Raw genomic sequence first — 25,730 nt, 5'->3', positions numbered from 1 at the left:
GGATATATAGCTGTACAATTCTCGTGAATTTTATTTTCCCAATAAAAACAATATTGATGTCGGCGGGTGAAATCACGTTGATCTCCGGTAAAAAGATTTACATGTAGTTTTATCACAAAGTATGCAAATATGACACAATACTGACAATACAACAATGAACAATCCATGCACCACATAAATGAGCATTATTAGTCCATATGAACGGGATAGTATTACGAGCATGTGTGCAAGTATTGTTTGAAGTTTCAGTTAATTTTTTTTTTTTTTTTAATTAAAAATTTGACAGTCCAACCGTTTCAAATAACCTAACTGTACCTCTTTTACAGCACAAGATCTATTTGTATAAATGTAAAGTGCTATTTGATAAAATTAAAAGTTAAGTATTGACAATTTTAAAGACTCAATTTTAAATATTGAAGTTTTTAAGTGGTAATTAAAGAATAAATATTTTTTGATATTTTTTAAAATTTTAAAGGTACATCATTCAGCGATAAGTAATGTCCCAATCACTTAAAATTTTACCTCATTTTAAATGACGTTTAAATTTCGTTATTAAATACACTTAATTGGATAAACACTTAATCCATTCAGATTTAAGCACTGAATTGAATAATCAAACTCCTAAGTGATCTTTATTCCATCTATGAGTGAATAGAAATTATAAATGACAAGTATTAGTAATTAAATAAGATGGTATGAATATATTCAACATACAACATTTATTTTAAGGAGGTATATTAATACATTATTCTTTTAAAAATTACTAACTTATCATTTTTAAGTTTAAATGTTTATATCCTGAAAGATTTTTTAAACTTAAAAGATAATGATGGAAATATAGCATTAATTTTAGTTTAACTTTTATAATTGGACAAAATAATTTGGAACATCTTTAAAAAAGAAAGATGGACTATAAATCCAAACGGGTTGCTCAAGTAGGTAGAAATTTGGCTTGAAGTCCCATGAAGCATTTGGTATAAGGTTCGATTTAGGTGTAAATCATTTCTTAAAGAGAGATATGTGAGTATAACTAGAAATATATATATATACATATACATATATATCAACTAGTAATATGTGACCAAAGGAGTTATTAAAGTTGCATGCTTGAAGCAAAGATTGCTCTACATACTTCAAGCAATAAGTGGTAAATTCTAAACATAATAATATACCTTTTATTCTTAGAATATGTTAAAACACGCCTGACAAAATACAGGAAGGGGCGCATGAAGGACTGATCCATCTTAGAAAAAAATTTAGATACGTTGAGAGTATCAATTATATTATATTTTGAATTAATAAATATTTACTATTTTTCTTAATATTATGATCCTTCTTGTCTATTTATTTTTTAGAATCTAACTTTTTAAGAATGTAATTTTTAATATTTTTTTTTTATTTATTATAATGATAAAAGAATGAATTTCTAAGCATGGATGCCTCACATGTTTTTAGAATTTCAAAATAATTAAAAAATTAATTAAAAAAAAATTAAAAAATCGTACCTGAGACAATTATTTTGAACCACTCTAAAAAGAAATATAAAAAAATGTCACTTTTTATGATGCAATCTCTCAAGTGGAAGGAGCAACACTATCCTCCTGTTGTGTTAGGTTTTTCCAGGAAGGTTATTTCGCATCCACGTGGCAACATCTAAGTGGCCCTTGTGGCGGCTCAGTTGACCAAAATAAGACACGCCTCGAGACACGTGTAATATTGAACGCGATCCGCGGGTTGTCGTGTTGTTACCGGAAGGGAGTTTCCTTTGCCACCTACCCCACGACAAGAGGACTGTTATCTCGCCGTTAAATCACCAAACTATCGTTGCCTTATGCCACGTTGCAGATGATCTAATGTGGGACCCGTAATTGTCCTTGTGGTCGTAGATTTAATTATATAAGGCACTCCATCATCATTAGTAGATTCATTTCAACCTCTTAAATAATCCTTTTGGACAAATTTACCCCTCCATTTGCTTAGATTTGACACCTACATTGGACCAAGTCAATTTTGAAAAACCTAATTAGATGAGAAATTTTATGGGACATGACTCATCACAGCTGGATAAACTCGCGTGATAACTTCGTTTGTTTATATTTTATATAAAAATTTTAGGTTTATAATAATTTGACAATAATATTTTTGAGATTATAAACACATGTAGATAGCATTTTAAAGTGATTATAAATTAAGAATTTATAGTGATTTTAAAGATTAGTTCAATTTTTTAAAAAAAAAAAAACCCTTATCTCTATTATTATTTTTTTTCACAAGAACTTCGTAATTTATAAAAATAATCTACATAATGTACTTAGATCACTTTCCGTAAAATATATTTACTAACTTATCCAAAGCATCTAATTAATACAAAAATATTACCATATATATTTAATTTATGAAATTTATTTTTTAAACTAATAATTTGATCCCTGCCCGTGCAGGGCTATTTCCGTCGTTTTGGAATTATGGGGGACAATGGCGTCATTGGATAGAGAGAGGAGAGAGAGAGAGAGACTAGGACACAAATTTGATTGAGTATTCAGAAACCAGATTTGTTTTGTTTAATTTATTAATCCTGAATTTTCCGTTTCTCTCTCTATCGTCTTCTACTCCTACTACTCTTTCTTTTTTTTTCTTTTTTCTTTTTTTTTTCCTGGCAAACAAACAACAGGTAAGAAACAACATCAAAGAGAGGATAAACTCCTATAGATATCCATATCTGCTAGAAGGAGAATATCCACTAGAGAATTTCATGGTCCTTTCACTCTCCTGATTCTCAACTGCAACTAAAGTAAGTTCTATTCACGGTAAATACCCACTTTAATTTCCGACTAAATTCCACTTATTATATTTTCCATTTTTATATTAGTGATAGTTTGTTAAATTTTTGGAATTTTCCTTCTTTTATCATTTTATGTTTGTTTTGGTTGATTGGAATACATAGTATGAAGGGAAATTTGAATTTTTGAAAAAAGTTTAAAAAAAAAATAATAATAATAATAAGACTCTGCTCTACTGACCTTAACATTACAAGTTAATATGTTACCTCAAGTTTGTTTGTAAAGAAAAACAACGCTAACTTCTTTTTTTCATTTCCTTTCTCGGCAACCAAACAGTCAGTTGAACTTTCTCTTATGCCTAAATTCTCCTGGACATCAAATTAAGACCGTTGTAGGTTGACGTTTAAGAAAATTTTCTTGTGAATAATCATGTGATCATTGGTGGTGATTATAATTATATATGTTTTGGACGATTTCTATGCATGGAAAATGGTAATTATTATTCAAAATCGATTGGATTATATTCTTGATATGTTTATGTTGATTGACAATATTTTATGATGATGTGTTTGGCAACGAGGAAACCATGCTTCGGAATTCAAACTGGTGGACAATTAACTTAAAATTTGAATTATCATGGTCCACAATTCCAAAGTATAGATTTTGTGCTGCCAAATGCAATGTGATAGTATATATAATATTATTGAGAGAGTAGGTACGAGTGTGTTTGGATTTCATTTTTAATTTGAATGGTCTGGTTGCATTTTTAATGGCATTTGAAGTAAAATTTCATCATCTAGTATGGTTCAATTTTGGAAAATAAGGATTTTCACCATAGTTTATTTCATATAATTATTTTAAATTCGTGAGAAGATGAAATTCAAATTTTCTTTTACATGATTTTGAGATGGCTGCCATTTCCTTGAATTGCTCCACTCAAGGTGACATAATTTGCACTGAAATTATATGTAGAATGTTGATAAGGCCATTCAAGATTAAAGGAATGTCCCAACAGGGAAAAGAAAAATCTAATAGATCTCTTAGATAAATTTTATTTTATTTTATTTTAAAAACAATGAATTCATCCTAGTTGGTTTCTAAAACAGATTTTTTCTTAGGAATTTGGTAAAGGGATGCCTTTTGTTTCTATTGTAAGTCTGAGTCTACCAAATATCGAAGATCTTTAAATTTCTTGACATCTCTATTATACTGTTATATTTATCCATGCATGTGCATGTTAAGCCCATTTATTTGATGATGTCATATCATGTAATTTTTGGGTATTGTACAAACTTACATGGAACATATTTGTTTGGATAGCTCGGAAGCAGACCTCGAACGTATATTTTGAAGATAGATCAGGAAGTATGCACCAAAAATCAGAAAGTACAAATCTATTAGACTCCAATACAAACAACAGTCAACAATACACAACCGGTTCTCAAGCTTGGCGGTGCAGTATTAGACGTGATGCTATCTCAGCAAATGTTTTAGGGGAAGGCACATCATATTTATCTTCTCCAAAGCACCCAAATGGTGGTCGACAGAATCCAGCTTGTGCATTACAAGATAATGGTGTAAAGGGAAAGAGATATGACACACATAGAGTGATGCAAACTACTATATTGCCGAATTCAGGTACCTCAATTATATAAAACTTGTCCTGCAGAAATGCTTTCTAGGGCTGGCCGCATCATAAGATTTTTATTAATGTCTGTATTATTGTTTCTTTCCTCATATGCATGATGGCATGGAAGGTGTATTCCTGGATCCACTTACTTTGTGCCATTCTTAATCTTATAATGCTTCTTGTAGGAAAATGAGGTTTAGAAACAACTGATATATGTTACCTTCTAATTGAGCCAATTTCTGTGATTTGACTGTGGTTATGGACTGATATTTATTTATCATAAACAAAGCCTTAGATGATGTCTCTACTCTCTTGTTATCTTGGGACCAATCTAGATTGCAAATCCTCAGAACCCATACCTCAATGACAAGGATACCAACTTCTCGATGCATATATGCCTTAATTGAACCATTCCTACTCCCATTTGGACTATATATATTGATGAAATGGCCGACAGTGAGAGCTTTTTCACTTGGCTAAAAGAAGGCAAAGCTTATCTCAAGTAATTTTTCCCAAACTGAAATTCATCTATTTGTGGTGTAATTTTTACATGATTTGAAGGTGCCAAAGAGAATTAGGTTGCCTAACAAGGCTTGGGTATATAGATATGTTTGAAACGATGTGATAATTATTGCAAAGAGCTTGAGAAGTTAAAATTTGGTCACCGTATCCCTATTTCTACATTGCATTGTAAAAGGTTGAAGTGGCAATACAACTCTATTGTATTCTTGTACACTTAAAGATTACATTACTTTGTGTGCTTCTCTTTCAATTCATGATCTATTCTCTTGTTTGCTTGAACCTGTCATGTTTTTGCTGTTAATCATGACTATTGCTACATCACGTAGACCATTCTCCGATGTCACATGATGGTAAATGCTCGAGCCACATGGTGCGATCCTAGTGGGTAATTTTCCAGCGTTAAGTACTTTGTATTATCCCAAGGACTTCATTTTTTGTTCTCTCTCCCTCCTGTTTAATGTCATGTACCTATTGTGTCACATTAATGGTATTGATGAATTTTTAGCAAAACATAAGTTGGAAATCACGTCCCGGCAAAAATCATGTAAAGATTTGTGTTGGATATACTGATACTGAGAAAGATATTCCTTTCATGGTCAGATGGAAATTGTGGGCAGGAAAGCCAGCATGCAGTAGCCATAATGCCACAGACAATAGGCGAGTATCTCACACCCCCCACACAAATGGAACTTGTTGGCCACTCCATTGTAAGTGCCCTCCCTCCCTCCCTCCCTCCCTCCCTCCCTCCCTCTCTCTCTCAATGATATACCCTCGTGCAGTCAAAACACTGTGCGCGAAGCACGGTCTCCTCCTAATCTAATAGCGGTGTTGCTGTAAATGTGAAGATCTGGTCTTTTTAAAAAATTCTGAAATTAGAGTTATTGTTTTATTTTTGGCTTTATCGAAATAAGGATTGATTTTGAGTGGTTAATTATGGTCACAGGTTTGCGGATCATATCCATCTTCAAATCCATATTGTGGGAGCGTTTTGCCTGCTTTAGGTCCTCAGGCTTTGGTATGCTATCACTATTCTCTTTTGCATATATGAATTGAATTAGTGATGCATCATATATTGTGGAAATACAAGTGCAACTTACAATGACATTACTTTTTTATGTCTGCTTACCACTAGAATAGAGCTACAAGTTAATGAGAAACATGATTGTTAAAGTAACTGATATTTTCCTTGTTCCCAATTAGGACATGGCTGATGCCACATAGGTTGTTCACTATCATGGATTGACTTAGTTAGGAAGGATACGATAGTTGTAGTTTATTTTGAGTTGCATTGAGTAGTAAAATTGTTAGAAAGGATATGATAAGTGTTAATTTTTTTTAGTTGCGTTAATTAGTAGGTTGTTCATTAGTTATTGCATGGCTATTATGGAAGTTTAGTGGCAGTGTCTCCGCCTTCATCAAGGTCTCTTGGGAGGCAGCTTTAAGCTCCTCCATCTTGGTGGATGCCTGTGTAATGTCACATGCATACTTCCACTGAACCAGCCACATCCCATTGCAATATAGGTTATCGCAATGGCTTGAAAGGTCATGGAGTTTGGCTGGAGCAGAGGCTTTCTGCAGTGAAGGTTTCGGAGAGGAATCTTTGTTTCCCATTAATACAGCTATCACCTAACATGTAAGCTGCATTGCAGATTTTTCTGAAATTTAGATCCTTACTCTTGTTGGCTTTTGGGTGGGTCACAGATCCTGCCACCAGGCCCATCAAATTATCCCAAGGATTGGCATTTTTCCTGCACTCAGTCCATGTGTTCATGCCTTTACTTGAAGATCAATGTGGCTTAATTTGGGGATTGAAAAACCCAAGTCCTTGGGTTTTTAGATTAACTCAATAATTTCATGTTGTTGCTTCCTCCTGGCCTATGTTGGTTGCTCCTCACTCCTCTCAACCTCATAGACCTTGGATCCCATCATTGTTTCTAGTACACCTCCTCCAGCTCAAGAAAACTCATATTCTCAGCAAAGGTTTTTAGCAGTTCTCACTCCAATTAATGGGTTGCTATAGAAGCTAAGATCTTGACAAATTGAGATGCTACCTCCACACCACCACCACACCCCCCCCCCCCCCCCCCCCCCCCAAGCACCCAAAACACGCACATGTGGGTTCCGGAAACTTCAGCCATCCAGTATACGAGGTAGACAAAATCCAACTATCTACAGTCCTTGGTAATGCCATTTTACCAAATAAAAGAAGAAATAAGGATATTTTTATGAGAATTTCATGGAAATTAATTTACAATCTGAAATCGATTAGAATTTAGAGTGGACTAGGGTGTAATATATCTGATTTTAGAAATAAAAATAGTATATTGCTGGTACTAGCTACTGATGAGTATTAATATTATGTGAATATTGAGTTGTAGTTTCTTTTTCTGTTTCCATTTTTAAAGTGGAAACGTGTATCACTGTAAATAAAGTTAACTATTACGTGAAAAAGATTTCATATTGTCGGTGGCTGTAAATGTGTTTCATGCAGGGTGGGCTTTAGTGAATCTTGAATTCCTCATTAGCTATATTTACTTGAAGAATGTATTCAGAAATCACTTGAGTTGTCTAACACTAGTCGAATGTTGTGTTAGGTACCTTCTCATCTATCTGGAGAGCATCATTCTAGAATGGCTTTGCCCATTGAATTGACGGAGGAACCTGTGTATGTAAATGCCAAACAGTACCATGGGATTCTGAGGCGTAGACAATCACGTGCCAAGGCTGAGTTGGAACAGAAGCAAGTTGTTCGAAAGGTTAATTGTGTGTCTGCATGCATTATGTCTGTATGACCATGCATGTGTTCGTGTGCTGGCATCTCTTGTTTATCTTTTCATGACACTCAATGACTTACTCACTTATACCTATGTGTTTATTGCGGATTTTTCTTATCAACTATTTATGCAGCATTATGTTATTTGCTGATTATATTGTTTTAGTTGATTAGACTAGAGGAGTTAATGCCAATTGGAGGTTTGGAGAGAAGCTCTAGAACTAAAAGGGCTTAAGATAAGTCGAATTAAAACTGAATATGTGGAGGGTAAATTTATTAAAACTAAAAAGACAAATGATGTAGTGAGGATTGAGAATCAAGAGGTACAAAAAAGTGAAATTTTTTGTTACTTGGGCTCAATTTATTCATAAATTGGAGATGATGTTAACCATAGAATCAAGGCAAGATGGGTTAAATGGCGGAGTACATCTAGTAATTTGTGTGATAGGCGTATCCCCTTACAATCGAAAGGGGAGATCTATTGAATAGCTATTAGACCAGCCATACTTTTATGGCACCTAATGTTGGGTGGCTAGGAAACAACATTTGTATGAAGTGTGAGTGTGGTAGAAATGCAAATGTTGAGATGGATGTGTGGTAAAAAAAAAAAAAAAAAAAAGAGATGATCACATTCGGGACATGGTTGGAGAATCACCAATTGGAGATAAAATGAGAGAAAATCGGTTAAGATGGTTTGGACATGTGCAAAGAAGACCTTTAAGTGCGCCAGTTAGGAAAAGTGACATGGTTCACATTGAGGGTAATATTAGGGAAAGAGGAATACCAAAGTTAATGTGGGTAGAGTTGGTAAAAAAAACGTGGGTAGAGTTAGTAAAGAAAGATATGATAGCATGTGGATTGGCCTTAAATAGAGCGGAATGGAAACATGGGATTCATGTAGCCGATCCCAAAGGAAAAAGGCTTGATGGTGGTGGTATTTGCAAAGCAAAAATCTTTACTGACAACGTTCACTGTGATTCAGTTTTACTCCTAAAACTGGAAATAAATTAGAAAATGTTATCAAAATGTGCATGCTTCAAAATAAAATATTTTAAAATTGAAGGGAGTGGATAATCTGTCTATAAAGTGATGCCGAAAGAAGATTGGCATGCTTCAATTTATCATTTCTATGAACATGGGGTTTTCATATAATACTAGTGCGTGTCTTTATCTGGATTCTGGAGTAAAGAATCTGGAATGTGTTGTTAGAAACTGAAAGTATTTGTTCATTAAATTTGAAAATAATGTTATATTAAATTTGCTGTCAGATGTATTTGTTCAGATAACATTCTGTAGCAATGACATAATCTTTGATTAGCCTTGTGGAAGCACTTACCTTAATTGGGAGTCGAGGTCTAAACAACCTTTGCCCCAAAAGCAACTTCGACTTATAAATGCTATCCAAAGGTCGAATAAATTTAATGTTTTGTTCGGACATATATTGGTCCTTTTTTAGATTGCTAGTTTATATATTTTCTGCAATTCTGGGCATCCTTGTGCTAGTTTGTTCTTTGTTCTTGAATGCTGATTTTATTTTCCCTGTTTGTGGTCTCTGTTGTCATGTTTAATAGCCCTATCGTCATGAATCCCGGCACCTGCATGCCCTTAGAAGAGCCAGAGGTACTGGGGGCCGTTTCCTCAAAACAAATAAGGTTGACAGTGCTTCTGGTATTGCCTCGCGTTCCAGCAGCTCATTCTATTTTGAATCAGCGCCGTCTGCAAATGCTGATTCTTCCACGGCTCAGGAAGAAGTGAATGAACTACCAGTACAAAACATGCATAGAGTATCCACATCCAACTGCAATGTCAATAGTTGCTATTCACACAATCAGGCTTCTAAATGTCAACGTTCTATCTATTTTTAACATGTGTTTTGCAAGCACTACTGTATAAATGGGTTTTTAATTTTTATTTATTTATCTTTGTGTATCAGATTTGAAATTTGAGAAGAAAATTTGAAAAGCCCAAAGTGAAATTCTCTATTTTGCGGAAGACGAATGCTGAGCTCTGTGTTTAAGTGTAGTGTTCTGGGTTGTAAAGTCATCAAGCCTCATGAAGTATACGTTTGTGCATATATAGAATTAATATAGACAAGTGAGTTGTAGAATGAAGCGTTCTCCAAGTATTGTGAATTGAGAGATTGAAAATCGAGTGCTTTGTAATATATTGAAGTTTTGATTAATTAGTAGATAAGTTTTGTGATTATGAAATTTTATGGATTCGTACCGAGGGTACTGTGTTACTTTATTATTTGAACAACAATTGTAAGTAATTATGGATTTGACATGTGAGGATCGATTTTCTTTTTTCATTTTCTCTCCGGGACGGATCAAGTGCTCGAAAATTTTCGTCTTCACTAGAGCACAATCTGACAATTGTGCCAAAAAAAAATGAACTCAAAAGTATGCAAGGACCAGCTAACATCATTGGATAAAACATAAATGTCTCCTTTTTAGTTTTTGGTTTCTCACCATTTTTTTGGCTGACCTGGTGGTTTATGCTGTGAGATTTGGATTTTTATTTATTTCTTACTCTGTGGAAATTGATTTAGGTCCACAATATCTAGTAAATGTGGAAATTTCCTTTGTGTCATTTTGGCAAAATTCATCGAATAAAGTGTTGACTTGACCTACATAAGATGGTTTGATCTGTGTCTGATGATCATACATGGTTGCTTTGTCGTTTGTCACTTCATTATAGGAGCTCCAACGAAAACTCATATGTACTGGTATTATAAAGGTAACTAAATTAGTACTCCAGTAAGATAAATTTTTATGATTATGAAATATTCTTTGTTCAACCTTGAACAAATAGATGAAAATTACTTGTACTTGAAATTAATTTTATGTATTATTTTGTTTCGGTTCTATAAATTTCATCTTACCCACTTCCTCCTATATAAAAATTCAATGTAATAGATGGATGGATTACAGATTGACATATCATATATTATAGGCGGCAATGAAAATTGATTCAATCCACCGAAGCCCATTAACAGTAGATAGAAGAAGACCTCCAGAGCCATCTACACTTCGTGAAGATTTGGCGAGTCCCATTAATGTGGAAGTCTTGGAATGGAGATCTTCCAGGCTTTTTCTGATCCAACAAATTATTCACGGCCGTGTTGAGCAAAGCGTTGAGTGAGAATGGAGAGCAGACAATGTTCTTCTCGAAGCCATCAGTTTTGGCTTCCTCGAGCAGGACTTGATTTGCTGCTGCCTTTTAGCAGAAGTCCATGGGTTTATTATACCGCTACTACCTTTTAGGTTTGGGTTTCTTTTTTCTTTTTCTTTTTTATTTACTTTCCTTTTAATTGACTAGGAAAAGAATTTTAATTGATTCGGGGAAGAGTATTTATGTATCATATGCATTACGTTGGAATGCACCTCAGAAACTATTTTTAAAATATGTACGGAAACTCTTTAATTCATCAACTTTTATGCCGTGGTCAAAATCAACTGGTTCCATCATAAGAAGTAGCCATTTTCAGAAGCTTTGCCAACAGAATGTTCAAAATCTGTAAAGCATAGACTCGAACGAACCAACTCACATGCCACGGCATATCAGTCCCTTCACAAAAAATTGATTCAACCGAAAACTTAAATCAAACCATATCCAACTACCTGTCAATACAGATAATCTGCCAGGTTCCATTGTTTCTTCAGCGACTATGGTAAGTGTAACATACATTAAACTCAAATCTAAATATCTATACTTGCCGCAAAAATGATAAATTCACTCTCATTTCTTGTGTAATGGGAAGAAATTGTTTAAATGCTATATCACCAAATCATCTCTGTTCCTTGAAAAAAAAAAAAAAAAAGAATGCATAACAACTAAAATGAAATGCTTTTGAAGGACCACTTAAAAAAGAGATTCAAAAATGTTAACCAAGTCTGTACTCTGTAGTAAGGAGGCTGAGGAGCCATCACTCGCGACTTAGTTGTTTGATACCGTTTAAGACATCTGCAATCGAGCTTACGGCATACATGTACAGTCCCCGTGTCCGACCTGGTGCACCTCCTTTGAGTGAAGACACATCCAGCACAAACCTGTTTGATTGACTGGAATAACTTGAGAATACAAAATTGTAAACATTTAGCGACTGTTACCAAATGAATCTATAAGGAACTCACATGCTTTTTGATGCTCTCTCTATTGCTGCTGTTCCACAGTTTATGAAGACTTTGTGATCAAGTTTTGAAATTGAATGGTTCAAAGGCAGGATGAACATTTCTGGCACTAAATTTGACATTTGGAAATTCTAGTTATTTTCCATTTCAACAAAGCATGATAAAACATATAGAAGAATAGTCTACTCAAGAAACTGCTTACATGATTTAGGGGTAATGTCGATGCTTTTATCAAGACCCAAAAGTTCCTACATCATAAGGGAGATGTCATGAGATAAGCAAGCATTGAAAGGTTGAATTGTGACTGCAAGGAACATGAAAGAATCTAAAATGATCATAATGGCGGATGCTTTGTGAAGATGCAAGAACAACCTTAAGACTCTTGTAACAGTACTCGAGGTCATCATTCACAAGAATATGATCAAAGAGGCCTGGTGATTGTCCTTGTTCGAGCTCTGCCTTAGCATTTCGAAGTCGTTTTTGGATTTGTTCCTCTGTCTCAGTTCCCCTGTTCACAAAATTGAAGAACTTACCAATGGAAAGGTAATGCAATACTGAGATGGTTTAAGATGTCAATCTTTAGTTAACCTTGCACGAAGGCGCTTCTCAAGCTCCTCAAATGACGGTGGGCAGATGAAGATGAAAATGGCTTCTAGAGGACTAGCCCTCACGGACCTCGCACCTTGAACATCAATGTCAAGGATGCATCTCTACATCAAAATTAAATAAATCATTTCAAGTATGCAGAAATCAAAATCTATCAACTTTTATTGAGAACACTAGGTTCATTTTACTGTCCAGTATATGATACTTCATAGTCCATCCAATACACAATCCAAAAGAAACCACTTCTAATAGGCCAAAACCTATATAGCAACAATTTCAATCTAGCGTTTGTAAGTTTTGATACCACAAACTCGTATTAGAAAGCCCATGATTACATGCTAATTTTGATTCCCTCAACTGTTGGGGGTTCCAAACAATACCCGAGTCTGTTTAGCCTTGTTCCCTTGTGCAAAGGAACACACTTGACAGTACACCAAAATCCAAAAGAGCAATCAATAATCCAGATGCTCCTCCATATTTATTAATCCACATTTTTTTTTTCTCCTGGGGGCTGTGTGGTATTAGTGGGGTGGTACTAGATAGGTCCAAACACCAGTTGGTCCATTCCTGTAATTATCAACTGATTCTAGTCCTCTTCATTTTTTAGATTTTGCATTTTTCAAAAGACACTTATTTTTTAAAATCATTCGATTGTTTACCGAACTTCAAGAATTAGTAGTTGGATTCATCAAATGGGAGATCGACTTGGATAGTGCGAAAAGCTGAACATTGCCTCATTTGGCAGATCTATTTTACTATTCAATTTAAAGCACAAAGAACAGAGACAAAATGCAAGATGCATACCTTTCCTGCATCTGCAACCAACTCAACAGCCTCAAAACTGGTTCCATAAAGATTTCCATGAACAGAAGCAAACTCTAGGAACTTCCCATCTTTTATATCTTTCTCCATAACAGTACGCTGAGTGAAATGGTAATGGACCCCATCCTTCTCCTTGTCCCTTGGAGCACGGGTTGTGTGGCTCACAGAGAATCCAAACATTGATGGAAATTCCTCCATAAGTTTGGAAATTAATGTACCCTTACCCACTCCAGAAGGACCACTGATAACAATGGGCTTCTCAGCATCGCCATTAACTCCCCTACTCCAAGCAACCACCTCTGTTCCAAAATCTGTTCTCTTCTCTCTAACAAATTTAGTGTCCACCTAGACATTGAAAAACAAATCTTCAAAAAAAAAAAAAAAATTTGTGTATAGGCAACTGAAATTCAAATTAGAACTGCAGGATCTAAAGCCACTCAAATACCATATAGAACTCATTGTATTATGCCATTTTAATTTATTAAAACTAAGTTCAAGTTGTTCCTGACCCACTTGAAATGAGTCCCTACCAAGAACTGATATCGTTTCTATATTTAATATAGTAATTATTTTTTAATGACTTCTTAACCTGATTATATGCTAATGTGAGGTCCACCACTTAAAATGCTACCCAAAATATATAAACAAACAAAAATTATGTGACCATAATGATGATATAACACAAAATAATATGCTAAATGTATGGTTTACCACTTAAACTGCTACTCAAAATACATACACAAATAAAAAGTGATGTCACTATAATGATGATGTAATACAAAGTATCTTTAAAACTGTCATTGATCAAAATACAAACCTCAAGAAACCAAACGGAATCATCAGGGGTGGAATCCCCTCGAAGAATCAATATTCGGTCTTCATTTAAAAGCACAGCTGAGTGGCCCTTAGAAGGCTTTGGTCTTTTTCCCAACACAGTGGGAATGACCCTGCAAATTCAGCGAGTAATTAATGAGTCTCTGTTCTAATTTGAAACCCAATTGGTGCTCATGTTGTAGCTATAATTAAAACTCACCATTCACCGGTAGATTTGTTGAAAATTCGAATGCCAATTGTTGATGTTGATTCATCATCAGTCCCACCAATCACATACTGATTCAAGCCACACACTAAACTTTCAACGGGGTGCACAATTTCTTGGTTAATCACTAAGAATCAAAATGAATTGCAACACAATATTAAATCAGCATGTCCCATAAACATACTATTTTATCACCGAAAACTGTTGTCGTCTGTAAACCTTTGGATCTTATATTAAACCCATCAGAAAAATCCCTCTGCAGATTATCCACAAAGAGAGCTGGAGCTTCTCCCTGATAATCACAATCCAAAACAGACTGAATCACAAAAAAGCAAGCATTTGGGTCCACATTTAGTACTTCTCTTTCAAATTTCTTTTCCTTAAAGTTAAAATTTTCTATCTAATTACAATATAAAGTCAAAAATCATAAAATGAACTCACCATAGAAATGAATAATTCTTGAATTCAAGGTTCAAGCTGATCAATACACAGAAATGATGGAAGAGATGAGATCATGAAACCCCAATTTCTGGATCTGGCATTGCATTAAAGGCTATAACTTGAACACATAAAGGGAATGCTTAACATTGGACATTGTAAATTGTAATCCCATAAAAGATTACCAACACATTGATTGCACACATTTGGAATAGCATAACGTTCAAAATCGATTAAAAAAATAAAAAACCAAATCCACATGCCATTTAACATTTCAAATCCAATATACACAAGAAATTTAAAGAACTACAAAACCCAGATATATATATACACACACACACACAAACGTGTAATAGGGTATGTGTATATATACATATGTAGAGCCAATAAAATCAATATAGAATAGAGATTAAAAGAAAAGGGTACCTTAATATGTTGAAATCGAAGGATCAAACAACTGATTTGTACTAGAGAGATGAAAATTGCCAGATATACAGCAATATATCTGTCACAAGAAGCTCTGCAGCTGACGAAAAATAAATAAATGGTCAAATCAAATACCAGAGTTGTTTGCTTCTTCAGCGTCAGATCTCTGATTGAGTGATTTCTAGAGCAGAACAAACTTATGATGGAAAAAGTCACATGGGTCTAGGAAGAAGAAGTTGCAAGGAGATTTGAGAAGCACTCCCATATCTATAGGTTAAAAGAGAGATTTTAGAGAGAGAGAGAAGGGGGGAAGGTGAATTGCTTTTTGGTCGCATTCAATTCAACAAAGCCAGAAGACCAACTTTGTATTTTTCATGTATTCTAGTAATTTTTTATTTTTGATTGGTGCTTGTGATTTGTGAAGCTTCTTACGGGGACCTTCCAACGAAAGCCCACTTTCCTTTTTGGACGTAATAAGGGTCACCTTTGGAAGCCTTCAAATTCAATTTAGGGTTTCATCATGGCTTACCAAAAAATTCTCAAATCCATAAATATATATATACACACACACATATAAAATAATAATAGCTAAGACAAGTACGGTTAGCATGAAAGTAGCCCAGACTTTTTTTTTTTTAACAAAAAATTTGAAACTGACAGATACAATTGGAATTCAAAGTACTGCCTCCATTCTGAAAAAAAATTGGGTAATCTGAGAAGTCTAATTTACAATACGATTATATTTTATTAAAAGTGTAATGAGCACCTTTATTTTTATATTTTTTTATTTTTTTATTTTTTTGTGATCACTTATAAATATTGAATCGCATATCTAATTGTTAAAGAGAAAATTGAATTGTATGAGAATTATACAGTAAAATTTTCGTATCAAAATTTATTTAGGGTATGTTCGGCTGTATGAAATTAGACCATTGAAATTGGAATTTGTGAAATTTAAAAAAAAAAAATTGATTCAAATTTTTCAGTTGTTTTTCTTAAATTCCAAGGCTCCTATTCCACAACCGAACACACCCTCACCGATCAATCAAACTTTTATATTTCCTTTCTTTTTTCTTCTTCCCTTTCTTCGTATACTTCCAAAAATTAAATGAATTACAAAACTTAAGGAGTGTCATGGTATTTCTCTTTGACCAACAGTGTAAGAACGGATGGTGTAAGCCTATCTCATAAAAATTTTATTTTGTGATATTTTGAATTGATTTTTTTTACAGAGAACTTTTAATATTGGTTATATTACGATATAATTTGCGCATTATTATTGTTACTGTATTATTTTTTTTTCTCTAAAATGTGCCCATTTTAAGAATATCTCATAATAGCATTACTTTTTTATGAATTTTTTTTACCTTGATTATTAGTGTGTGTTTTTTCACCATTAAGTATGTTTTGGGGTAAGTTATAATAGAACTCTGTTGCTGATTTGAAAATTACAATGGCAATCCTATTTTGTTTTAAGTACTCCTTTGGGATACATATAATCAGGGGCGGCGAGCAATGTACGCCGAGAGGGGGACACATCGCCCATCGGTCTGGCCCTTTCCGCTACATTATATATGGTTAATTTTTTAATATATATATATATGAAATTTATATAGAATCTCCTCTAAAACGATTTTAGTTATTAAAACTTTCTTTATTTTGCTCTCTCTCTTTAAATTTCTTTAAAAAGTAAAATTTCTCTGCTTTCTTATATTCTTTTTCTTTTCAAAGTTACGCCATTCTCCAATTTTTTTTTTTCTTTTTTCTTTTTCTACTACCTAAAATTTTTGTACTTCTTCTCTTTATTATTATTATTTGTTGCACTCTACCTCTTGAATTGAAATCTCTTGATTTTAGGATTATTTACATATAATCATTTTAAAGCCATGCATATTGACTAAATTCAAAAGAAATTATATATCCTATAGTTACGTGATCATTAAAAAATATTTTTATCATATGATTTAGTTCCATTAAGACTGAATATGCATTAGATTTATAAATATTTTTGGTACTAGAATTAAACAAAATTGAACTCACTTAAACCTAGTGTAGTAATTACACTAAAATAATTAACATAAGAAATTCACACTGCACATAAAATAATCACCGACAAGAAAAGTCACTTTTCGTCACACTTACTACACTTTCCAACTTTGAACCGAAATGACGACGCAAGGAAAAAGGTAGCAGGCGCTCTTGAATAATTACATGTGCATTAAATGTCACGTTAAATGTGACATTAATTGGATACATGTTTTTAAATGTCACATTAAATGTTACTGTAGCATACACCATGATTTACGCAAAGTAAGAAGAAATTTCAGAATAATGTAAAGCAAGTTTGCTTTAGTAAAAAGATGTGACATTTTATTATTGCGATTATATGAATACACATAATATATTAATTATGAAAAAATTGGGTGTTAATCCATGATAATCTTTTAAACTATTGCTATTTACCATGAAACTTTTATAAGTTTCATTAACTTAATCAAAATTAATTATAATTATAATAATATATATGGACCATGATTTTCGAAAACAGTGTTTGAATCCGAAATTAGAGTCATGTACATTTGACACCATCTAAATTCCGCAACAACAAAAACCTCTTACACTGAAAAAGGGACAAAGCCCGAAAACCTGACTGGGCTGGCAAACGCCATCTGGTTAAACCCAGCTCTCTTTGGATTGTTAATCTAGTGGACTTGGCTACGCCCCAAAGTCCGATCAGGCCTGCAATCCTAGCCCAATAGGGTCTGATTAAGTCCATGTTATGGTTTGATTATTTTGTCTTTTTATTTATTTTATTTTTTATTCACCTCCTCCTTTTAGAAGGCAGTGAAAGTATCAGTGGGTTACCTGATTAATTGAAAATAAAAAATAAAAACAAAGACAAAAAATGATGGCAGTGATTGTTGTTCAAAGTAACTGACAATTGAAAAATGCTCTATTCAATTTCCAGCATTGTTCATTTATTTTATCAAGAAGTCTTGATAGTTTAACGGGTTACTGCTTTTGGTGGATTTACTCACTATTAATCTAACTTCTAACTCTTCTTGCTTTGTTAAAAAATATATATATATACAAAAACAAAAATTATTTTATCTAAGCCCAAAAAATAATATAAATTAAAAATCAATTGGTTCATTTCTACTCGAGGCAAATCCACAAGCAAAATGAAAAAAAAAATTAATTTTCAAGTACTCATTGCTTTCAACTTTTTATAATTAAATATACGTTTTTAAATTTTCATCGATATCATTATGATATTGTAATACACGTTATAATTACATACTTAGCGTATCAATCATCCAGTCTTTTATTTATCAGCTCGATTTGGGCTAATTTTGATGGTCAGAATCCAAACCAGCCCACCCGAAAACCACTCAGACAGCTAACCAGGCTTCGGCCTCTGAATTTTTTTTTTGGCCCAGTAAAATCCAATCCAATAACTCGTCAATGCCAGATGGAATTAGCCCTAGGCCTCGAAACTCCAGCATGGCCCGACCCATTAATAATGCCTCGTGATTTATGAGTCATAATCATGGTTCGAAATCACAGTATCGGTGGACTCTGATGAATATCAGTGTAAATCGGTTGAACCGGCTAATTCATAAAGGTGTGTAACGGTATTGGACTCTTGAAAAAAGGTTATGAACCGGCCGATATATCGCGTATCAGTTAATACGACGAACCATGGTCATAATACAACATTCGAAAGTAAGTATGTTTTTATGTGAGTAAGGAATGATGTTACCATGACGATGACCTCATATCTTACTAAAGTAAAATAGTCGAATACATACAATTTTAAATAAATTAAATTTGCTTTTTAATTTTTATTTCAGCATGATTTCAACCCAAATCTAGCATATCACGTCAAGGAGATCATGCTACCTTTCTTCAATTTTAAAACTTTAGAGTAAGAGAAAAGTGGATAATGGGACAGATCCATTTTGATCTTTCAACATTTAACCTTTGATTTGGTGCAAAATGATTTCACAAAGTGCCTGCAGTGGACATGAACTTGTCAATTAAAAAAATATTCTGTTATTACATCTGGTGATGTTTGATAAAACTAAAATATGAAATAGTAATAGCTAATGGTAAATTGAGAAATTTTTTCATGGAATTTGAATTGTTCGATCACAAGTGAAATGTCTCAATCACTAATTATATATTTATTTTATTTTAAGTAAAATTTATTTATTTTTAAATATATTAAAATAATGTTATTAAATATATTTAATTAGATAATTACTCAATTTTTATTCACAATTGAGTATCAAATTAAAATATCAAACATCATCTTAGCCCAAGACACGTATATCGGACTGTCTCCCAACACACCATGAGCCAAGGAAAAGGAAGAATTGGTACATCAACCCCCCCACTGACTACAAAAACATATATGTTGCTTTGTATTACCTAAAAATAATAATAATAAAATAAAATTATAAAATATATATATATATATATATATATATATATAGTCAATATGTTTAAAGTTTTAATATAAAGTTAATTAAGAAGAATAGGTTGGATGATGTTTAAACGCGTACTCGCCATTATCACAGAATTGGTAGTCACTGTTAGTGATTGATTGTGCTTCTAACTTTTCTTTTTATTTATTCTTCTATCTATGTTCTTTCATTTGAGAAAGAGAGGGAGAACATCAATTGATATAAAATTTAATGTTATTTAAAATTGTTATTCAGCCTAGCTTTAAATATTCAGAAGATTCTTCTTGTTATAATCTTTCACTTTATTATATCTGAAACACGATCTTTAATTTAGCCATTAACACTCGTACTTTTTGCATTGAAGTAGCAGGATATACTATTAATAATAATTTTTTTTTGATTCCGAATCCCACTATTGAGAAAAAAGCGAGCAAAAAGGCAAAACTTTTTTAAAAATAATAATAATAACAATAAATATTTTACCCGCACCCCACTTTCATCAAATTTTATAAGGTTTAATCCATTTACACCGATAATTTGTCAATACTTTAAAGAGATTTTTCACATTTGTAAAAATTTAATCAGATTTCTTATCAAACGTTAACAAAATCAAATAAATGAGTGGCGTGACTAATTTACCCTTTTTGTTGTTATCACATATAAGCTTAACCGAACTCCCACCAAAGGTTACCTATCTCTTGAGCCAAACATCCAGTCTCAAGTGTTTTTTACCTAATTCCAATACAGTATCGGAGCGCACCCAGTTGTCGGTTTTCACTCGCCCTTCGCTGTAACTAGTCATCAAATCACCACAACGTTGTGTCTCGCCGTGCGCCGCACCCACCATCGTGTTTCAGTTCCGTTCATTACTCGGTGCGGCCGGATTTTTTGTTGTCCGCCGTTCAGTACTTGCAGTTATGTCCTTGCTTCTCGTCGGCGTCCACAATGTTCCTTGCCGGTAAATATAGCCACACCGATAATCCATTCTCACATTCCAACTGTTGTTCTCTGATTTGTCCGCCCCGCCTCCATGAACGACGCGTCATAATATTTATTTTCTGTTTTGGCTGAGAACACATACTTCATCACACTAGAGAGAGAATTGTGCAGAGAAAGGGAGATAGAAAAATAGAGAGGGTATAGGGGTGGAAGAACTAGGAGCAAATCTTCTGAAACGAACTCACAATCGTCGAATCAGTCTTCACCACCAACTCCTCCTCCGTCGCCGAAATCGTGCTCCCCAACGAAACATCACATCACCGGCTTCGCACTCACCTCTGTACTGTTCAATAAGGCTCCAATCATACTCGCTGCCTGAGATTCTGGTGGGGAAATCTTAATTTTATTGCCGAAAACCCACGTTTCACGTACAACGTATCAAAGTGGGAAATTTGGAGATCGAAATCAGCAATCAAAGTGATCTATGGAAGAACTATGATGGAAAATTTGTGTGTGTATATATATACCCTATTTGATTACAAACATATTGCTATTCCAAATTATGTGCTACTCCGTATCCAAATTAAATGTGATATATACATTATTTACCTTTTTTTATTATGTTAGCAAACAGTGTTGCTGACCAGATTTGATAGTTGACCGAATAGTAAAGTGTGTAAAAAAAAAAAAAAAAGAAGGAATCTGACTGAATTTTTACAAATGTATAAAAACTTCTTTAAAAATTTGATAAATTATAGAAAGTCTAACTGAATTAAACCTAATTTTATAATTAAATTGTAATATCATGGAGGCCATTGTATAGTCACACAATTACTACTAATAAGAATGAAACCTTTATTTTTCAGGGTTTTATTCTCAATTTGTGTAACAATTGAAATCAATGCTACATTCTAATGTTTTGGGATCTTCAAGGCTTAGTTTCAAAAAAGCATTAATTTATATGGAAGTCTTGTTGTACAATGAATTAAGCTACCCATTGATCATATGTTAGTGACCAAAATTTTTAGGCTTTGTACATAATATAATTGCTCAATGATTGGATGCATTGATCGGCCAATCTAACATGAATTAATTGCTCTTATAAGATCGATACCTTCCCTCTTGTGGTCTCATGAGGATTGGTATTGAAATTTTGAACGAGGAGAGTTAGGATTAAATTAATTAAAAAGGTATTAGGTAGAAGGTGAAAGAAAAGAAAGTTGTGCAGCTTATGTATACATGTAAATTATACCTTGTATTTCACAGAAATTCACAATGTTGATGATACTGTGCATTCCCGCGTGGTACAGTAATGATCAAACTACTCGAGGCTATCAAAAATGATAATCTCATGAGTTCAAATTTTGAGAGTAGTCATTCAATTAACTTGTTAATACTGACTCAAGTATGATTGATTTAATATTATTAAATCAAGGTAATTTAAAATGCATGATATTGAGGTGAAATTTGATTCAATCTTATACATGTTACTAGCTATATTGATATTGCTTCGACGCTGTCGAACAATTTTCCCTGGCTGATAATTGCTGTAAAATTATTCTTTATATTTATCATAAGATCTTCTTACATGATGTTACATAAGTACAAGGGGCGCAGAAAAATTGAAAATCTTAATTCACTAAGCTTAGACAAGCATAACTAATAGCAAAAAGCTGTACATTCAAAGCAAGAAGAGATCGAATTGTTCCAAAACCATCACCAAAACAAACCTTCTAAAAAATTCTCACACGACCTTAAAAGCACTCAACTGATCATATAAAAGCGAGGGTACCCTACTGTTCAAAAGGTGAAGGGACCGGCCTATAATATATATTGTGGGCTGCATGCTGTGTATATGCCCAAATATATATATCAAATTGTACTGAAATTAATGTTTTTGAAAATATAGGGTATATATATATATATATGGGGTAGGTGGAGGTAGGACATTGAATTAAAAAAAGGATCTCTTGACAGGAGGTCTTCCAACAGCTCTCATCAAGTTGGAAATTTCAAGAACCCTAGCCACTTTTGTTCCCCTCTTGGCCTCTGCTGATGCCCTTCTTTCCTCTGCTTTCCTGTGTGCTTTTGCTACCTCATTCTGCATCTTTTCCATGGCTCTTGCTCTTTTCTCCTCCAGCTTCCTCTACACATACCATGCACAATTAAAATTCTCCATCTTAATTTTTTATTCTTTTCATTCATTAACATACCAATCACATCTATTCAACATAATCAATAACAAATTTAATATAGAAATTTTGAATTACTAATTAAACTATGCTTTGTCCTTAATTATTTTAATTTCATCCCCGGCCATATATTATATACATTTCCATTCTTGTTATTTTTGGGTATGTGGTGCAATGGGCATTTTGGTCATTTCAGGCACTCGGTAGGTAAAATAGAGACTTGCAAGTACTTTCAAAAAAATGTTAAATTAGTTATTCAGAAAAGCAATACTCAGTTGAGTTGCATCATTATCGATTGTGTTGAGGCCCTGTTTGGGAAGGGAGTCATAAAGGTTCAATAAATGCTAATTTTGATCACTCTACTAGTATTATACTATACTACCCAACTTGAGCAAGATATCTAAACCAATTTCTGAGGTAAGTTGAAAATTTGTAACAAGTATACATATATATATATATATATATATATATATATGCGTGTGTGTGTGTGTGCGTGTGTGCATGGGGTTGAAATTGATATCAATTCATATGATATATACGTAGGTACCTCAACTTTCTTCATCCAAGAAGTGGACTTTTGAACCTGCTCACTCTCCCAACCATTGATTATGGCGTCCTCACGCTTGAACCGGTTGTTAATCTTAGCAATCTTCGCCGTCTGCCAAGCTGATATCTTCGACTCCACCTCCTCTTTCTTCACTCTATGCGCCGACACCTCCGTCCCATATCCACCACCGACCATGGAGGAAAAGCCACCTGCAGTAGTAGTAGTAGTAGTGGCACGTCTAGGTGACCCTACAGGGTCCAAAGGGTTATTATCCCGTACAATTGCCAACGGATTGGTTTCCTCCACCATTAATTCATCCTCTCCAATCATAGCCAAGTTGCCGGTGCCCTCATAGACGTCGTCGTTATTGTTGTTGATGTTGTTGCTACCTATATTGTTTGATCCTGCAACGACAAGGGCATTGAATTCTCTACTCATGCTTGTAAAATTCTCGCTGCCTTCACTACCCATGGACAAGGAAGATGATCTCTCCCAACTCTCCCTTTGACGACCGGTACTAATATTGACCGGTTGAGGTGGGGTCAGTGCATGGATGTCTCTGATGTGTACATCAACATGATCACGTTCATGATCTTCTCTACTTGTGATAGCCCTTTGATCATTAAACATGATTGGGCTTTAGAAGAAGAAGAAGAAGAAGAAGAAGAAAGAGTAAAGGATAGAAGCATATAGTTTCAACAAGTGCAGTAAAATGGTTTATGATTAGGGGGTGAAGCACTATGCGCCACACATGCTTGTAGTAGTAATTAGGAGAGTTCAATTAAGTGATGCTCTAAAACATATAGATGTTGATGTGCATATATTGAGACAATGAAAGTAGCTTGTGAGTTTTTAATTATTCTTTTAGTTTTGTTAAATCTAATTGAGCACTTATTTTTTTATAAGTTTCTTATTACTAACCCATCTAATTAGAATTCTTTTCATTTATACCCTTCCCCATTTTGATACTAGTATTAGGATAGGAAGGGAAAATAAAATAAAGAATAAAGCTACTTAATTTAGGGGTTGAATGAGAAATAAATTAGCAAGGGGAGTGTTTGCAAAAGATTATAGTTAGGGGTGGCAATTCGTATTCGTGGATCATAATCGTGTCAGGGTTTTAAACTCAATGATGGCGCGCAACTAAACACGAGGGTTGTACTCGTTGCGAGACTTAACTCAACACCTTATGGCACGAGCTGACGACAGCCATGCACCACCTGTGTCCGCGTTCCCGAAGGCACGCCTCTCTTTCAAGAGGATTTGCGACATGTCAAGCCCTAGTAAGGTTCTTCGTTTTGCATTGAATTAAATCACATGTTCCACCGCTTGTGTCTAGGTGCACTATTCTGTGGGGGGGATTGTAACTTTTCATGAATTTCCCATTTGTCACTCAACGACGAAACTTTGCTTATTTCTTTTTTTGAGGATCGACGAATCAAATGATATTTCTGTTTCAATTTTTGCCTCTTCTTCTCCCTCTGAATCAAACTTTTCATTGCCATAATGGTTCAGTTCTTATTAGTATCTATGACACAAGTCGGATCCTAGATCTAGAAATATAAGAAGGTGGACCCCCTCTCCGTCGAAAGAAATGAGATTATCGCCCCAATGTAAACATATTTTATTGTTTAGGAGGAATTTCGCTTACTTGTTTTTTAGTACAAGTAGCTACAGGGTTTGCTATGACTTTAAGCAATCGTTTCTTTCGAATATCTGTTTCCAATTTCTAATCATGTCAATGTAAGGGTATTATATTAAATAAGTAAACCCAAACCCAAAACTAAACTTAACCCATTTAATAATTGTGTCAAGAACTCTCAACACTAATCAACCTGTTTATTAAATAGGTAAGTGTGTTAACCCCTTTAATAACCTGTTTTTCAAAACGAAACATTTCATATTTAATCAAATACTAAATAATAGAAAAAATTTGTTATATTTAATATTTAATCATACAAGGTTTAGGTTGAAATGATTTAATTATCCATAATAATTGGGTTTAAACATGTAACATATTATATAAGTCATATTTATGATTATAACATGTTGACTTAAATGAGTTATAAACGGGTTATACGGGTTGTATTTCTCAACCCTAACTCGATACGGTTAAGTAAACGAGTTAATCGTATCGATTTTTTTATGACTCAAACCCGTTTATGCTAAACTCAAACATTTTTAACTTGTATGGTGTCGTAATTTATCATTCCCAGTTATAGCTACTAAGTGGGTGAACTATAGAAATACAAAAATTAAAGGACTGTTGACATATTAAGTTAATTGGGAAGGACCACTTTTGCAAAAAGTGCCTTTCAGTTCTCATCTTTTTCGTGTCGGCCAAAAGATTTTGGAAAATCGAAGGAGCCCACCACAATTAGGTAAGTGTGTGTACCAATCACACAGTACAAACA

General features: G+C 33.8%; 3 protein-coding genes across 13 annotated transcripts; 1 reads left to right on the top strand and 2 right to left on the bottom strand.

Annotated features, from left to right (window-relative positions):
- The first annotated feature begins 2,540 nt into the window (after positions 1 to 2,540).
- Positions 2,541 to 9,991, top strand: LOC132313609 (nuclear transcription factor Y subunit A-1-like). Of its 3 annotated transcripts, none has more exons than XM_059812454.1 (7): positions 2,541 to 2,807; positions 4,101 to 4,418; positions 5,533 to 5,639; positions 5,876 to 5,947; positions 7,527 to 7,688; positions 9,277 to 9,547; positions 9,639 to 9,991. In XM_059812454.1, the coding sequence occupies exons 2-7, from the start codon at positions 4,148 to 4,150 to the stop codon at positions 9,662 to 9,664; spliced, it is 909 nt and encodes a 302-aa protein (XP_059668437.1). In that variant the 5' UTR covers positions 2,541 to 2,807; positions 4,101 to 4,147; the 3' UTR covers positions 9,665 to 9,991. The 3 variants fall into 3 exon arrangements, with proteins under 3 accessions (XP_059668437.1, XP_059668436.1, XP_059668438.1); XM_059812453.1 differs by having other exon boundaries at positions 2,542 to 2,791; XM_059812455.1 differs by having other exon boundaries at positions 2,542 to 2,791; positions 9,277 to 9,991.
- A 1,441-nt stretch (positions 9,992 to 11,432) lies between these two features.
- Positions 11,433 to 15,662, bottom strand: LOC132313608 (guanylate kinase 2-like). Of its 9 annotated transcripts, none has more exons than XM_059812444.1 (11): positions 15,170 to 15,662; positions 14,747 to 14,864; positions 14,490 to 14,597; positions 14,300 to 14,376; positions 14,084 to 14,213; positions 13,249 to 13,611; positions 12,427 to 12,548; positions 12,211 to 12,346; positions 12,041 to 12,086; positions 11,842 to 11,947; positions 11,433 to 11,769 (listed from the first exon to the last, which is right to left on the bottom strand). In XM_059812444.1, the coding sequence occupies exons 2-11, from the start codon at positions 14,747 to 14,749 to the stop codon at positions 11,634 to 11,636; spliced, it is 1,227 nt and encodes a 408-aa protein (XP_059668427.1). In that variant the 5' UTR covers positions 14,750 to 14,864; positions 15,170 to 15,662; the 3' UTR covers positions 11,433 to 11,633. The 9 variants fall into 9 exon arrangements, with proteins under 9 accessions (XP_059668427.1, XP_059668426.1, XP_059668428.1 ...); XM_059812443.1 differs by having other exon boundaries at positions 14,747 to 14,858; XM_059812445.1 differs by having other exon boundaries at positions 14,747 to 14,840.
- Positions 15,663 to 22,121: 6,459 nt separating this feature from the next.
- LOC132313606 (remorin 4.1-like) lies at positions 22,122 to 24,101 on the bottom strand. Its single transcript, XM_059812442.1, has 2 exons — positions 23,317 to 24,101; positions 22,122 to 22,723 (listed from the first exon to the last, which is right to left on the bottom strand). The coding sequence occupies exons 1-2, from the start codon at positions 23,944 to 23,946 to the stop codon at positions 22,532 to 22,534; spliced, it is 822 nt and encodes a 273-aa protein (XP_059668425.1). The 5' UTR covers positions 23,947 to 24,101; the 3' UTR covers positions 22,122 to 22,531.
- Positions 24,102 to 25,730: the final 1,629 nt, after the last annotated feature.

Source organism: Cornus florida, unplaced genomic scaffold, assembly GCF_030987335.1.
Source record: "Cornus florida cultivar Cherokee Brave unplaced genomic scaffold, ASM3098733v1 CherokeeBrave_3.0.0_Hap2_Chr06, whole genome shotgun sequence".
NCBI lineage: Eukaryota > Viridiplantae > Streptophyta > Magnoliopsida > Cornales > Cornaceae > Cornus > Cornus florida.
The sequence above is the reverse complement of the archived record's forward strand: the minus strand, read 5'-3'. Positions and strand labels throughout refer to the sequence as shown.

What these genes read in the sequence shown, in the direction of transcription:
- LOC132313609 (XM_059812454.1), top strand. Translation starts at nt 4,148, where the DNA reads ATGCACCAAAAATCAGAAAGTACAAATCTATTAGACTCCAATACAAAC. An exon ending in CTTTAGGTCCTCAGGCTTTG is followed by an intron (nt 5,948 to 7,526) that starts GTATGCTATCAC and finishes ATGTTGTGTTAG; the next exon opens with GTACCTTCTCATCTATCTGG. An exon ending in AGAAGCAAGTTGTTCGAAAG is followed by an intron (nt 7,689 to 9,276) that starts GTTAATTGTGTG and finishes CATGTTTAATAG; the next exon opens with CCCTATCGTCATGAATCCCG.
- LOC132313608 (XM_059812444.1), bottom strand. An exon ending in ATTCCGTTTGGTTTCTTGAG is followed by an intron (nt 13,612 to 14,083) that starts GTTTGTATTTTG and finishes TTCAATGTCTAG; the next exon opens with GTGGACACTAAATTTGTTAG. An exon ending in GAGAGAGCATCAAAAAGCAT is followed by an intron (nt 11,770 to 11,841) that starts GTGAGTTCCTTA and finishes AAGTTATTCCAG; the next exon opens with TCAATCAAACAGGTTTGTGC.
- LOC132313606 (XM_059812442.1), bottom strand. Translation starts at nt 23,946, where the DNA reads ATGTTTAATGATCAAAGGGCTATCACAAGTAGAGAAGATCATGAACGT. An exon ending in CTTGGATGAAGAAAGTTGAG is followed by an intron (nt 22,724 to 23,316) that starts GTACCTACGTAT and finishes TGGTATGTGTAG; the next exon opens with AGGAAGCTGGAGGAGAAAAG.